Raw genomic sequence first — 16,739 nt, forward strand, 5'->3', positions numbered from 1 at the left:
ATCTTGATAGAAGATAATAAAGTTAGCCAGGGAGTGCCAGGGGATTCTCCAAGAAGAACTGGAGACTTGTATTGGGGTTAGGGAAGTGTGGTCTGATTGATGTAGTTTTGTAGTACTATAACCCTTTTAAAAGTAATAATCCATGCAAAAATGTTTTTTGTTGTATCTGTAACTTACCGTATGTAGTGAAGGCCGAGAAAAAAAATAATCTCATATTTTCATACATAATTATGATATAATAGAATCCAATGGTGACTAGTGTTGTTCAACAGCAAACAATGTAAAAAAGGTCTATGGGAAAAATAAAATCTCTGTGATTGTGCGGGTGAAATCCACGCTCCCCAGTTGCTTTTGGGAGCCTTTCCAACCCGGCACCATCGACAGTCATAGACTAAGAAGAGCTGACCAAATGAGAACACATACATGTGAGAACACATACATATATACATATGGCAAGGGGTAGGTGAAAAAAAAGTGATGTTCTTTTAATAAAAACAACCCTAAAAACATCCAGTGTTCAAACAGTGCAGTTTAAAAATCTTCTTAAATAAATAGATAATCCATATAACTGGAGCAAATACCAGGAGGTTAAAATATCCATCATGAACATGTTCAGATAAAACTAAATTAAAACTAACGGCAGGTAAAAATAACTCTTTGCAGGTAAAAGCTTTTTAAAAATCCACGAGCCCTGGTATCTCCTTCTTAAAACAGACGCATATCCATCAGACTGAGGAAGCGTCCCGCCAACAGACTCAGCCACGCCTCTAAATACAGGCTCGGGTCCCTCCTGGCTGTAGGCATCAAACAGGGCTACCAATCCAAGCCTTGCCTCGCTCTGTCAGTCCGTCCCCCAATGCAAGGATCAGGTCACTCCAGCTACTGAAGATGCTCAACTACAGCAGACCCTCTTCAGCCCTCTCCGAGCGTCCATCCTACACTCTCCTTGAGGCTCCTTCCCTGGATGTCTGCCTCTATCCTCTTGCACACTGCTCACACACTCCTCCTGCCATTGTCATCCCTTCTTTCAATCTCCATCCTCTGCTCTTGCTCCGTCTCCATCTCCATCTCTCATTCATTCATTCCCACCTTCTGCTGTGCAGGCTGTTCTTATCTTACCCTGCCTAATTGGGTATAGGGTCCGAGGCGTGAATCAGACACCTGACTAACGGTCATAATTGCACCTGTGGGTGCGCCATCATCCAGGGACCCAGAGCAGAGTGCACTTTCACACACCCGCACCCATTTGGAGTGTGCACACTGCTGGCATGTCATTATTTATTATAAATCCACTCTACACCACAGACCACTTATCACATTCTCACGTTAATCATGCCACATCATCCATATGGTCGTTGACCAGTTGTATGCTCAAAATGTGCAAAACACGTGCATTTTTGAAGATTTGCCTCTCCCCACATTCATTGGTCAAGAGTCTTCTCTTCAGCTCAAAAACATAGTATTATGTTACTGATGTACATTGATTTTTCTGGATGCATCTTAAACAATGCATGTGTATGACTGGATATTGAACACATGGATTATACAACACAAGTAAGGTAAGAATTTGTTACTTTTTTCCATTGACGTTTTTCAAATTGTTTGCCACTGTACAACATTGGTCACCATTAGATTCTTTCAGAGGTGGGTAGAGCAGCCAAAAATTGTACTCAAGTAAGAGTAGCATTACTTCAAAATAATATTACTCAAGTAGAAGTAAAAAGTAGTCATCCAAAAAATTACCCAAGTAAGAGTAAAAAAGTATTTGGCGAAAAGAGTACTCAAGTACTGAGTAACTGTTTGATCATAATAAATGATTTATTTTTTAGAAATGTTGTAATAAGACAGACAAAAATATAAAATAATTTGTAAGTTCTGCTATTTCCAAATAATAAAATAAAAAATGAGTAAAAATAAATAACATCTTTACAAAATAAAGATGCACAAATAACACAAAGTTCCAAATCTCAGGTTTTCACAACAAAGCTTTTGAAGCGAATACCTACAGTAGGTAACATGTATATCTGAACAGTGCCAATTACTTACAGTGACAAGATAACCCGTACTCTGACAGTATCATACTGCATATTCACTTGCCCTCCAAATAGCACAACTGATAGAAAATAGTATTAGAACGAGGCAGCTTGTGCACGTACAAGAAGTCTCACTTTACATCGACTGTCTGTGTCTGTGCATGTTGGGTTAAAACCTGCTTGTTCTTCACTCAGTGAAGTGCTAGTTAAGCTTCAGCAGGGGCTGGCTCTCATTTTTCATGTATTCTTTCTTTCCCTGTCCTCTGTCTATGAGGAGTTTGTGCCGCTATGCCGCCACAGTTTGTGTGTGGTCATGTGACCGCATGGCTACGTCTGATTTGTGAAACAGAGCCATGTGATTATTATTGCTACGTCTGATTGGTGAAATGGAGTCTTGTGATTATTGTTGATTGGTGAAACAGTCATGCAGTAGATCCACGGGTGGCTTCTCTCTGGCAAAAACATAGCGTATATAATGGGAAAAAAGTAACGATTCGAGTGTTGCCCAATGTAGCGGAGTAAGAGTAGCGTTTCTTCTTCACAAATGTACTCAAGTAAAAGTAAAAAGTATGGTGCAGTAAAACTACTCTTAGAAGTACAATTTTTTAAAAAAGTTACTCAAGTAAATGTAACGGAGTAAATGTAACTCATTTACTTTTTATCTCCAGTTCTGCTTGAAAACGTGGGATTAAAAATCTTTCTACACCACCACTACAAACTAAATGGGGTAAGTAACATAAAAAAAAATAACTTTAGGGTGGTGTTGTCTTCAAGGAAAAGTGGACAAAACTGTGATGAGTGAATCTCTGGGGTTAAAATGAACAGCAGATTCATTTACATTTCAGTTTTTAATCTGAATGATCAATGATTGGGCTAAACTTCATTCAGATTGGGCTCAACCAAAACCAATTACAGAATCGGCAGAAAATCTATGAATATTAATTGCTCAAGAAGCTGGCCTTCTCTCATCAACAAGCCTTGCCTTTATTCTAAAACATATTGCAGATGCTAAACTAATTATGTCTTACCCCTGTATTACACGGGCCACCGTGACATCACAAAAAAGGTGTGCAAACAATCTTAGACAAGATCAGCATTGTGGCAATGGGACCATAGTCTTCAAGACTGTATGAGCATAACAGTACATGATTATATAAATCCTGATGCTATCTAGCTATCTGTCTAGGTGTTCACCGTGTGTCAGTAAACTTGAAAGATCCAGAGAATCTTAACCTTGCTGCAGCATTTTTAAATATAAAGAAAAAAGTTGATCATTGACAATAATTACAACTTTTGTTCTTATTGGCTGAATATAAACTACTTTTTTTTTTTTTTAATGTAGCTCCTTTTCTATAGCGTATGACATTGAATCTGCTTACAGCAGATGTGTGTCAGATTTAACCCTAGTGTACTGGATCTGCAACTACTACACCAGCAAGTGTTCAGGAATTACAAAATGTTAAATGCATATCTGTTTCCAAATTATTGCTGCCACATGCACACCTACAGAATATGTTTAGGTTAAAAAATAACACAGATAAATTATAACAAGGGTGGCATGGTGGCGCAGTGGTAGTGCTGCTGCCTCGCAGTTGGGAGACCTGAGTTCGCTGCCTGGGTCCTCCCTGCGTGGAGTTTGTATGTTCTCCCCGTGTCTGTGTGGGTTTCCACCCACAGTCCAAAGACATGCAGGTTAAGTGCATTGGCGATCCTAAATTGTCCCTAGTGTGTGTGTATGTGTCCTGCGGTGAGTTGACGCCCTGCCCGGGATTGGTTCCTGCCTTGAGCCCTGTGTTGGCTGGGATTGGCTAAAGCAGATCCCCGTGACCCTGTGTTTGGATTCAGCAGGTTGGAAAATGGATGGATGGAATTATAACAACTTTCACTTTATGCAGACAGAATGATACCATTCCATTGTCATATGTTAAATGTCACAGATATACATGGGTGTACTTTTTTTCTTTTTTGGACTATATTTGAAGTTCTGTCTTTAAGGAGCTGAGTGGCATTTTTCGTCATAAAATCCAAAAGGACACTGAGCTGTTCATTCTTAGCCTCATTACACTGCCAACAACTAGATAAATTATTACTTTTAGCAAGGAAATTAATTGGATTAAAAACGACCACCAGCTGTTTCACTTTGGTACACATGAAATATAGGGGGTGGTTTTGAAGGGAAATTAAAAGTTCTTTCAAAAACTGTGGCTGTCTGTTTTGGGAAAGTTTTCCATTAGCACTTAAAAGCTGCTGCTTAAAGGTCAATGTCCACTAGATTTTGGGAATGTGCAGAGCAAGAGGTGATAATGTGGCTAGTGGAGTAGTTTACCAGAGCTCTTATATACCTATGTACTTATGCAGCAGGGTCTAACATAATTCTGTGGATTTACAATTATATATCTTTTGGGACTCCCCCCAATGGGATGATACACTGAAGAGCATCCTGAAGTACGATTGCCGGGTCTGTGGAAGATAGTTTGTCGGTTTCAGGGGCAACTACGGGCACCCAGTGCTGGAACAGCTCACAGCTAAAACAGATCCATGTTGATCGCGGTCGCACTATAAGTGCATGGGTGATGCAAGGAACATTGTAAATGCAGGGAATAGGACTACTTGGCGACTAACCTGGCCACGACCCTGCCTGATTGCTGTGTCTGTGTATAGGAGAGCGGCAGATCCCTCTACCATAAATAACCATGCTGTTCCTGTTTCAAGTACAATAAAGTTGATTTTCCTAAAGTACTGAGACTCAGCCTCATGTTTTGGGGTGCACAACAGGGACTCACACGTCACATATATATATAGGGTGGTCCAGATCTAATTATGCAATCTTCATTACGCTATAACTTATTAAGTTTATTACATAGAGAATTCACAGCACCTGCCCTGCACATAGAGATTTCACTTAAAATTATTTTTCTTGCCGATAGATGGCAGCACCTGCCCTGCATTCCAAAATGGCGGGGAGACGGTTGTCAGTCGAACAGTTGCATAATTAGATCTGAACCACCCTGGGGTCCTCAGGTTACGACACAGTTCTGTTCCTAAACAAGTGATGTAACCCGAATTTTGGTGTAAGTTGAAACACACCCTAGCCTAAGTCACTTACCTATCCTAACACATTTGCAAAATCATAACCTAGAACATAAAAACACAACTAAGCCACAGAAAAGGACATAAATACATTGTACTGTACACTGTACTATAGTAACAGAAAAAAATGACATAAAATGAGTGTAAAAAATTCCTTACCCTTATTCCTTCTGATCTCTTTACAATGTCTAATTTCACTTCCATCATGATGACTTTCCTGTTCTTCGAAGCACTACCATCTGAAGACTCGTTTAGGAACCATGATAAGGGCCAAAAAGTTGCCAAACAAAGCAACACAAACGGAACACTTGTGCCGCACGCAACCAAACTAGTTTGCCAAATCCCTCACTCATATGCCGCGTTACTTCGTATTCTTCTGCTGCGTGCAACCAAACTAGTTCACCCACCTAGCCTGTAAGTATGACGCTAACAGCATAAGCCGAAACACTCATGTCTCAATTTTTTTAAGTTTTTACGGGAGTGAGCATTGTAAACTTGAAACGTCATATGTCGAGACGTAACCCGAGGAACCCCTGTAATGCTAAGGTTTGTTTTTTGTCCTGCAAAAACTCACAAACAAGTTGGACTTGAACTTTTATCTTGGTCTTAATCGAGAGATTATGGCATGACACTTGCAGTGGTAGCAAAAAATTAGAAGTGTTGGCTACCTCATCGATGTAATTGAGCATTGAGTGTTTCAGACAGTAAGCCACAGTTCAAGCATACACAATGGTGGACAGACAAAGAACACCACCAAAACTGACTGGAAAAGCACAGCAGAGATGTGTTCACAAGCCATGGCGGACAGGAAATGAGCAGATGCACGTGCTTGGCTGAGATATCTGCTGTCGATGACATGACAAGCAACTCCCTACTAGGAAAGGCACAGCGCCACAGCCACAAACAACTCTGTGAACCACATTTCAAAGGGTAACGCTCTGATCACTAAAGAAAGTCACATGCAACACCTTATGCCATGGAAAAAAAAAACGAGCTGTGACCTCAGGTCAGCGTCAAGTCAGACAGTTGAGACGTTTCACTGATGCCAAATAAGAAAAGATGAAATGCCATGGCACTGCAGCACATATCAAAGCAAGACCTTAGCCTAACTAACAGCTCTGTAATAGCAAAGTATGGAGTTCCGCACAGTGACACAAGAGACAGAAAAACAGCACTGGACCGGAGGTTTGTGTGTTTCCTAGTGTATACTGAAAAGGATCCATCTGCCATTTAGCCTGGGTTGTCCTTGTCCAGCAAATCAGCTGCTTAGGCTCAGTAAGGCCTTTAAGGCTAATTGATGACATATACTTGTTGTTTTCATTTTTTTCCAATGATTTTTACTGATTCAATTTTGTTTCTTTTAAAATTATAAACAGACTTAACATCACCTAATCAAAAGGTGACTGAACCAAACACACTGCTATATTACTAGTATGCATATCTAATAATAATAATTCCAGAATGAAATTATTTGCTCATAAGCTTCAATAGCGAGGTAATATAGGACACAATAAGATGATATGTTGTACCGCCACAAAAAGGTTGCCCAAATGAAATGTATAAATAACTAAAGCTTACCTGCAACAGCTCTTTGTTAAACTGTGCTGTGCGTTGTGTTAAACTGCAGTCGTTTTGTTGTCTGGCGATTGTCGGAGAGTTGTTGATTTCATCTTCAGTTGCACTGTTATCTATCTTTGATGCCTCCTTGTTGGACAGTGATGGGCTTGATAGAGGAATCTGTAAGAAAATAAATTAAAGCTTAATTGATAATCCATAGAAGTATTTAAGAAGAATAAGAACAAGAACTTGTACATTACATATTCTATGACAAAAAAAGCAATTTCCTCTAGAGTCTATGGTCCAAATTGTATGAAAACTGGCATGCACATCAGATGGCACATGCGTAAGAGGTGATTCTAATATCTGAGTAAAGAAACATCATAACGGTCTGAAATAAAGAAGCACATGAGTGTCATTAGTATCGGTTAAAACCACCATGGCTGGCAAAGCATATATGTAAGGTTTACTGGTGACTCCACACTAGCCAAGTATAAGTGGGTGCATAAGTGTGTGGTGGTCATATACAGGCGCCATGTCCAAATAACAGATTGATTCTGGCCTTATGTATAATGCTGCTGAGTTAAACCTCGGCTCTCCATCACCATATAGTCGGATTAAGCGGGATTAAACAATGGATGAATGGATATCTTATGTTTATTGATGGCACTATATATAAAATAGTCCATCCATCCATCCATCCATCCATCCATCCATCCATTATCCAACCCACTATATCCTAACACAGGGTCAAGGGGTTCTGCTGGAGCCAATCCCAGCCAACAGAGGGCGCAAGTTAGGAACAAATCCTGGGCAGGCCGCCAGCCCACTGCAGTATATAAAATAGTAAAAGAGAAAAATAAGGTAGGTTTCATTAAAAGTTATTTCAAACAATAAATAATCACAATGTTTTAGTAATGTTTTAAATTTTAGCAATATAAAAATTCAAACATTCAGACATATTGAAACAAAATTAATTATTACAAATGTACTGCCCCCCCCCCCCCGCTCGCTTCGCTCGCCAACCCCCCGACCTGTGCTATGCGCCAGCCACTTCACGTCTCTCCCTGTCGTATATGTGGATTACACTTTCACCAATCAACAAATTTAAATTTAATTCTTGCGGATGCACCTCTTCATTGGGAAGAAACACTACTTTTCCCTGATGGCAACACAAATTAGACGATCTACAAGTCTCCGACTTAAAAGTTTAAATCCGAACAATATATTAGTTTTTTTCGCTGTTCCGTTATTTCACCGAGTAATAATTTCTGTTTGTTTGCGCAAATGTGATCTTTACTATCATTTTTTTTGAGACTTTCGAATTTGAGTGCTTTCATTATCTCTAACCTGCCGTGCATGTGCAACGTTTTTGAACCTCTTTATGACATTCTACTCTTTGTCTTTTTTTTCCGGCCCTGGGTGTGGTTACATCTCTTGGCACGAAGTCTCATCTGACAGGATGTGAAAGCGTGTCTCTGAAAAAGTCTCATCTTGTCCCATGAATTTTTTATATAATAGAAAGATACATTTCAGACATCTTGGTAAGTAAACCCAGAATGCACAGTTGTGCACTGATCAACAAACTGTTCATTAAATAAAAATGAACATGAAGCAACTATGTTACTTAATCAGAGCGTGAAATTGCAGTTCTCAAGTATTAAAGACTTTCTTACAAATATATCAGCAATATTTTAACCCTTTTTATAATTGACTTAACTTAGTGGTTTGTTGTTTAATGAAACAAACCATACATAAGGCACAAATTAGTGCCTAGAAGTAGGAACATATTGCCACTTGTGCAGTAAGAACAGATTATTGTAGATGAAGCATTTGGTCTGTGTTAAGGATTATGCATTTAAAAATGGTGCATAAACTCTGAATGATTTAGGGCCTGAGTTTTTAATAATTCAAAAAAAACGTTACAAACATAACATAATAAACATTATTTAGTGAACTGGGGGTCATGAGGGGAAATTAAAGAGGGAGCAGAAACCACTAGAGTTTGAGCCACAGACCTTTATGGCAGGCATCTTTTAATGAAGTCATTGCTGACAAAACTCCAGCCCACAGAACCTTGTAAATTAGCAGGATTTGTAACAAATTTGAACTTGTAACCACTAGTGTGCTTTTTTCTTTGCTTCATAAAGACTGGCTGAAAGACATCGATGATGCTATCCCTGACTGGCACCTCATATCATTTCATGTTGTCACAATTAATAATTAAATTAAAATCCGCCAGTTGTATTCTATTACCCAAAGGTTTCAGGGTGGGGGAGTTCCAGAAAACATCTGAAGGTGAAACATGAACAGTCTAAATTATGCTGTTCTCACTCATCCATCTTCAGGATTTATGTCTTTTACTGGAGGGCTTATTATATGTTTCAACACACTGCATATTAAGTAGTAAAGATCTCAGAGAAATCTCCAAACTATTGACTAAAAGATTTGAATGGCTCATAAGGGAAATGCATTATCGAAGGAAAAAAAAGGGTTAGGAAACTGATAGAGGAATTCAAAGCTGGCATCCTGGCTATAGTGTTCCTGAAGTAAGAAAACTCAAAACAAAAAGTTTAGCTATTAAACATATGAACATAAAAAGTTTGACAATGGCAAGAGGCCTTTCTGTCAATAGTGCACATTTGGTTAGATATTTGTTAAATTCTCCCAATATCTCATCCAAATACTTTATAAAAGTTTTCTGCTTTAACTAAACAAATTGGAAGTTTGTTCCAGAATCTAAATTTCCATACCAGTTTGCTTTTCCTGCCTTAGTCTTAGTCTTAAAAGTACTTCTCCATAATTTCCATCATTGTGGTCGAGTTTGCAATTCACAAACTCATTAAAAGAATTCTGCTGAATCAGCTTTATTGATACATTTGGGAATTTTGAAGACCTAGTCTTCTCTGCCCAAGACTAAAAGTGTTTCATTTCCTGATCCTGCCAGAGTAGGACATGCACTTTAGTTCCTGAGATGCAGATTGATGTTGCCCTCTACACAGCTGCAAATACGAGGTGAGACACAAAAATAACCAGATTGGTAAAAAAAAAAAATATCCATATTACTAAACGAGAATGGTAAACTGGATGGACGCAGGGACATCCGGACATGGGCCGTGGACGCAAAAGACGTACTGCGCAGGCGCCCCACAAATCCCCCCCCTCCAAGCAACGGAAACCGGATGGAATGCAACATAAAATAAGAAATGAGGTGCCGCGCCCATAGCACACAGAAAAAGGAGTCAGACGCCGGCGCACACAGCGCCACACGAAGCCCATTGCACACAAAACGGGACACACACAAAGAAGAGGATTGAGACCCATGACACACAAAGCCCCCCTCCAGTAACTGAAATAAGAAATGAGGCGACGCGCCCCTAGAACACCAAAAAGAAAGGAGTCACACGCAAGCGCCACATAGCACACGAAACAGTTCGCACACAAAAAAGACGATTCAGACCCACGACACACAAACACCCCTCCACTAACAGAAATAAAAATTCAGGCAACAAGCCCCTAGCACACAAAAAAAAAGAAGACGCGAGCGCCACACAAAGCCCATTGGACACGAAACGGGACAGACTAGGGACATAGCACACGAAACGTACACAAAAAAGACGATTCAGACCCACGACCACACTAACATAAATAAGCAATGACACACAAAGCCCCATTTCTGAACGAACCGTCCGTATTAAACATACGTCTTCTCAACACATTCACACTATGCAGCATAGGTGGATCTCATTACAATGAGGCACTATTAACCGTTTAACCACAGAAAAGGCTCCATATTAACAGTGAGTGCCATCCATCCATCCATCCATTGTCTCCCGCTTATCCGAGGTCGGGTCGCGGGGTCAGCAGCTTGAGCAGAGATGCCCAGACTTCCCTCTCCCCGGCCACTTCTTCTAGCTCTTCCGGGAGAATCCTGAGGTGTTCCCAGGCCAGTCAAGAGACATAGTCCCTCCAGCGTGTCCTGGGTCTTCCGCTGGGCCTCCTCCCGGTTAGACATGCCCGGAACACCTCACCAGGGAGGCGTCCAGGAGGCATCCTGATCAGATGCCCGAGCCACCTCATCTGACTCCTCTCGATGCGGAGGAGCAGCGGCTCTACTCTGAGCCCCTCACGGATGACTGAGTTTCTCACCCTATCTTTAAGGGAAAGCCCAGACACCCTGCGGAGGAAACTCATTTCAGCCGCTTGTATTCGCGATCTCGTTCTTTCGGTCACTACCCATAGCTCATGACCATAGGTGAGGGTAGGAACATAGATCGACTGGTAAATTGAGAGCTTCGCCTTGCGGCTCAGCTCCTTTTTCACCACGACAGACCGATGCAGCACCTGCATTACTGCGGATGCCGCACCGATCCGCCTGTCGATCTCACTCTCTATTCTTCCCTCACTCGTGAACAAGACCCCGAGATACTTGAACTCCTCCACTTGGGGCAGTATCTCGCTACCAAACCAGAGAGGGCACTCCACCCTTTTCCGGCTGAGGACTATGGTCTCGGATTTGGAGGTGCTGATTCTCATCCCAGCCGCTTCACACTCAGCTGCGAACCGATCCAGAGAGAGCTGAAGATCACGGCCTGATGAAGCAAACAGGACAACATCATCTGCAAAAAGCAGTGACCCAATCCTGAGCCCACCAAACCGGACCCCCTCAACGCCCTGGCTGCGCCTAGAAATTCTGTCCATAAAAGTAATGAACAGAATCGGTGACAAAGGGCAGCCCTGGCGGAGTCCAACTCTCACTGGAAACGGGTTCGACTTACTGCCGGCAATGCGGACCAAGCTCTGGCACCGATCGTACAGGGACCGAACAGCCCTTATCAGGGGGTCCGGTACCCCATACTCTCGGAGTACCCCCCACAGGATTCCCCGAGGGACACGGTCGAATGCCTTTTCCAAGTCCACAAAACACATGTAGACTGGTTGGGCAAACTCCCATGCACCCTCCAGGACCCTGCTAAGGGTACAGAGCTGGTCCACTGTTCCGCGACCAGGACGAAAACCACACTGTTCCTCCTGAATCTGAGGCTCGACTATCCGACGGACCCTCCTCTCCAGGACCCCTGAATAGACTTTTCCAGGGAGGCTGAGGAGTGTGATCCCTCTGTAGTTGGAACACACCCTCCGATCCCCCTTCTTAAAGAGGGGGACCACCACCCCGGTCTGCCAATCCAGAGGCACTGTCCCTGATGTCCATGCGATGTTGCAGAGGCGTGTCAACCAAGACAGTCCTACAACATCCAGAGCCTTGAGGAACTCCGGGCGTATCTCATCCACCCCCGGGGCCCTGCCACCAAGGAGTTTTTTGACCACCTCGGTGACCTCAGTCCCAGAGATGGGGGAGCCCACCTCTGAGTCCCCAGGCTCTGCTTCCTCATTGGAAGGCATGTTAATGGGATTGAGGAGGTCTTCGAAGTACTCCCCCCACCGACCCACAACGTCCCGAGTCGAGGTCAGCAGCGCACCATCCTCACCATATACAGTGTTGACACTGAACTGCCTCTCTCTTCCTGAGACGCCGGATGGTGGACCAGAATCTCCTCGAAGCCGTCCGAAAGTCGTTCTCCATGGCCTCCCCAAACTCCTCCCACGCCCGAGTTTTTGCCTCAGCAACCACCAAAGCCGCATTCCGCTTGGCCTGCCGGTACCTATCAGCTGCCTCCAGGGTCCCACAGGACAAAAGGGACCGGTAGGACTCCTTCTTCAGCTTGACAGCATCCTTCACTGCTGGTGTCCATGAACGGGTTCGGGGATTGCCACCACGACAGGCACCGACCACCTTACGGCCACAGCTCCGGTCAGCTGCCTCAACAATAGAGGCACGGAACATGGCCCATTCGGACTCAATGTCCCCCACCTCCCTCGGGATGTGGTCGAAGTTCTGCCGGAGGTGGGAGTTGAAGCTACTTCTGACAGGGGGCTCTGCCAGACGTTCCCAGCAGACCCTCACAACACGTTTGGGCCTACCACGCCTGACCGGCATCCTCCCCCACCATCGAAGCCAACTCACCACCAGGTGGTGATCAGTTGACAGCTCCGCCCCTCTCTTCACCCGAGTGTCCAAGACATGTGGCCGCAAGTCCGACGACACGACCACAAAGTCGATCATCGAACTGAGGCCTAGGGTGTCCTGGTGCCAAGTGCACATATGAACACCCCTATGCTTGAACATGGTGTTCATTATGGACAATCCGTGACGAGCACAGAAGTCCAATAACAAAACACCGCTCGGGTTCAGATCGGGGGGGCCATTCCTCCCAATCACGCCCTTCCAGGTCTCACTGTCATTGCCCACGTGAGTGCGATCCTTCTTATTACATATCCATATTTCTAACGCTGAAGAACAAACAAGTCATGAATTCACGATCACGGGTACAAAATGATACGGCTCGGGTAACGGGACCAAACACACGAACCCGCATAAAAAAAAACAATACACGTCGGTGCCTACAACGCGCTTCTGAAACTCCGGAAGGAAAAATGTCTCGGCTCCAAAAATGCAAAGCTCAACTAACACAGTTACAGAAACGAACCCAGATGGACAGACACAATGAATGCAGATGCATGCACCGCGCGTCTCAAAGTGCTGCATCGAAACAGGCACGGGTTCAAAACGAAACACCTCCCGTCACAGACATACAGAAACGGCAGCGAAGGGACAAAATAAATAAATGCAGACGTCTACAACGCGCATCTGAAATGCCGGAAAACAAGCAGGCAAGGCTTCAAAAACAGAAAGCTCAACTGACCGACATACACAAACGGGCAAGGCTCAATACAAACAATGCACGCCGTAAACTACAACGGGCTTCTCACACAGCACAGGCAAATCGATTACAGCTCCAAAACAACACGTCCCAAATAATGGACATACAACGACGCGCCTCTCAAACGGCACAAGCAAAAGATACACGTCACGGACAGCAACGACAGACACCTGCTAAACGCTTGCGCCAGTTGGCTGACAACGCGTTCAATAATGAGTCCACTATTCAGGAAAATTCATTGGGATTAATGAGTGTCATTTGCAATCATTGTCATTCACTTAACTTCCCTGAAGAAACAACTGGCAATACAAGTAATGAATTTACATGTTGTTCTCAAAAGGGTCAAAATAGACTGCCTCCTTTACATTCATATCCTGAATATCTACAGAAGCTTCTAACTAACGATGTACCTGAAAGTAAAAACTTTATGAACTGCATTAGATCCTACAAATCGCTATCCACTAGGAACATGAACAGTAGCAATGCACGTGACATCCGTCTTGCAAAACTGTTAATTATTGATGAATGTACAATGGCATCCAGTCACTTACTCAACACCATTGATAAACTTCTACAAACGTTGATGAATAATAATATTCCCTTTGGAGGAAAGGTACTTTTATTAGGAGGAGATTTTAGACAGTGCTTAGCTATTGTTCCACATGCCATGCGCTCAGCTATTGTTTAGTCCACCTTAAAATACGCAGACAATTGGCATCGCTTTCAAAAGATACAGTTAGTACAAAACATGCGATGTCCAGATCCAGATTATAACAATTGTTTATTACAACTGGGAGATGGTACACTCACCAATACAGATGGACTTCACCCAGATATTATTACAATTCCTCAAGCCTTTATCTGCGACGACTTAGTTACAGAGATATTTGGAACAGCAATCTCATTAGACCAAATACCCCTTTTAACACAACGCACTATATTATGTCCAAAAAATATTAATGTGGATCACATAAATACCCAAGTCATTGCATTACTTCCTGGAGAGACACAACTCTTTCTAAACTCTGACAAAGTTGACTCTGATGACAACAATGACCATCTTCATTTCCCCTTAGAATATTTAAACACTATTAACCCAGCCGGATTACCACGACACAATCTTAGCCTTAAAAACGGAACAATAATCATGCTATTAAGAAACCTTAACACTAAACAGGGTTTATGCAATGGCACACGTTTGGTCATCAACACCATGACACACAATGTTATTCAAGCGACAGTTCTTACAGGATCACATACTAACAATACTGTTCCGATTCCTAGAATTGACCTTACAAGTTCTGACCTGAAATTACCTTTTTACACTTAAACAGCGACAGTTCCCCATTAAACCTGCATTTACCATGACCATCAACAAATCACAAGGACAAACCATGGACAAGGTTGGCATCTACCTCTCTGAACCCGTTTTTGGACATGTACAACTTTATGTGGCCTTCTCACGAGTTCGACGTTCATCTGACGTTAAAGTTAAGGTTATAAGTGCTCCATGCCAAGGAAAACTCATTCAAGGACAAGACACCATCTTTACTACTAATGTTGTGTACAAAGAAATTTTCCAATAAACCTTTACACTGTGCCACACACTTTATTGTTTGCTTTCTATATGCATCATCTACACCTTCACACTATGCTATATCTCATTCATACATCACGCGCTTTGTAATTTCCCAACACCAGGGGTTGGCGAGCGAAGCGAGCAGGGGGCGGAGCCCCCTAGTTTATTAATAGTAAATAACTGTTTGCGTTTATATAGCACATTTCTCACTACTCAAAGTGCTCAAAAGTTGCAGGTTAAGGGCCTTGCCTAAGGGCCCAACAGAGCAGAGTCCCTATTGGCATTTACGGGATTCGAACCGGCAAACTTCCGACTGCCAGTGCAGACACCTAACCTCAGAGCTACCACTCTGGTGGTTTTCCATGGTTAAACATAATGCTAAAAAGGTTAAAATGTATTACCACAGTGTTTCTCAACCTTTTTGGTGTTATGATTCACTTTTTCCTACATAGGTATCTTCACAACCCACCTAGCTAACTGAGCTCAATCATCAGAGCAGGGGGATGGGGTCCCCCTTGATGAATAGGGTGCAATCTTTAGAGCATGCCACCGCAAGCCGCTACTAATATAAACTATAGCAACTCATGACCCACTGGTGGCAGCCAGTGACTCAAAAGTCAGTCAAAACCCAGTGGTTGAGAATCATTGCATTAGCACATACAAAACAATCGTGCAAGATTAAACTTCAGCAACATTCTGTTCTTGCTGCACAAACCATTCATGGGGTATAATGGTACACCAAGACACATTACCAATCATTATTATTAACAGTGAAGGCTTTTGTCAGGTAATTCATTATCTTCAGCCAGAGTACCATATTCCGTATACAGTAGATAGATAGATAGATAGATAGATAGATAGATAGATAGATAGATAGATAGATAGATAGATAGATAGATAGATAGATAGATAGATAGATAGATAGATACTTTATTAATCCCAATGGGAAATTCACATTATCCAGCAGCAGTATACTGATACAATAAATAATATTAAATTAAAGATTGATAATAATAATAATAATAATAATGCAGGTGAAAAACAGACAATAACTATGTATAATGTTAAATGTTAACGTTTACCCCCCCCGGGTGGAATTGAAGAGTTGCATAGTTTGGGGGAGGAACGATCTTCTCAGTCTGTCAGTGGAGCAGGACGGTGACAGCAGTCTGTCGTTGAAGCTGCTCCTCTGTCTGGAGATGACACTGTTCAGTGGATGCAGTGGATTCTCCATAACTGATAGGAGCCTGCTGAGCGCCCTTCGTTCTGCCACAGATGTTAAACTGTCCAGCTCCATGCCAACAATAGAGCCTGCCTTCCTCACCAGTTTGTCTAGGCATGAGGCGTCTTTCTTCTTAATGCTGCCTCCCCAGCACACCACCGCGTAGAAGAGGGCGCTCGCCACAACTGTCTGATAGAACATCTGTAGCATCTTATTGCAGATGTTGAAGGACACCAGCCTTCTAAGGAAGTATAACCGGCTCTGTCCTTTCTTGCACAGAGCATCAGTATTGGCAGTCCAGTCTAATTTATCATCCAAGTATTGGCAGTCCAGTCTAATAGTGCTCCAGTATGAGCACTATTAACAGCTGTATATAAAAACAGTTTATGAAACAGATGCAAAAGCTGAAAATCTAGATAGCTAGAAAATTTACAGCTGATTTTAGCCTGGGATAACAATCGAGCGGTATATCACAA

At 42.6% G+C, this 16,739-nt stretch overlaps 1 protein-coding gene across 7 annotated transcripts in view; it reads right to left on the reverse strand.

The window, feature by feature from the left end:
- LOC114666113 (spectrin beta chain, non-erythrocytic 1) overlaps positions 1 to 16,739 on the reverse strand; it is a 521,913-nt gene that overhangs the window by 465,427 nt on the left and 39,747 nt on the right. For all 7 annotated transcript variants that reach the window (XR_007933536.1, XM_051919168.1, XM_051919167.1 and 4 more), the window contains exon 3: positions 6,702 to 6,860. Coding sequence is in view for 6 of the 7 variants with exons in the window: in XM_051919168.1 (XP_051775128.1) it covers positions 6,702 to 6,860 (159 nt within the window). In the remaining variant the exon portion in view is untranslated. The remainder of the gene's footprint in view (positions 1 to 6,701; positions 6,861 to 16,739) is intronic.

Source organism: Erpetoichthys calabaricus, chromosome 15 (genome assembly GCF_900747795.2).
Source record: "Erpetoichthys calabaricus chromosome 15, fErpCal1.3, whole genome shotgun sequence".
Classification (NCBI taxonomy): Eukaryota; Metazoa; Chordata; class Cladistia; order Polypteriformes; family Polypteridae; genus Erpetoichthys; species Erpetoichthys calabaricus.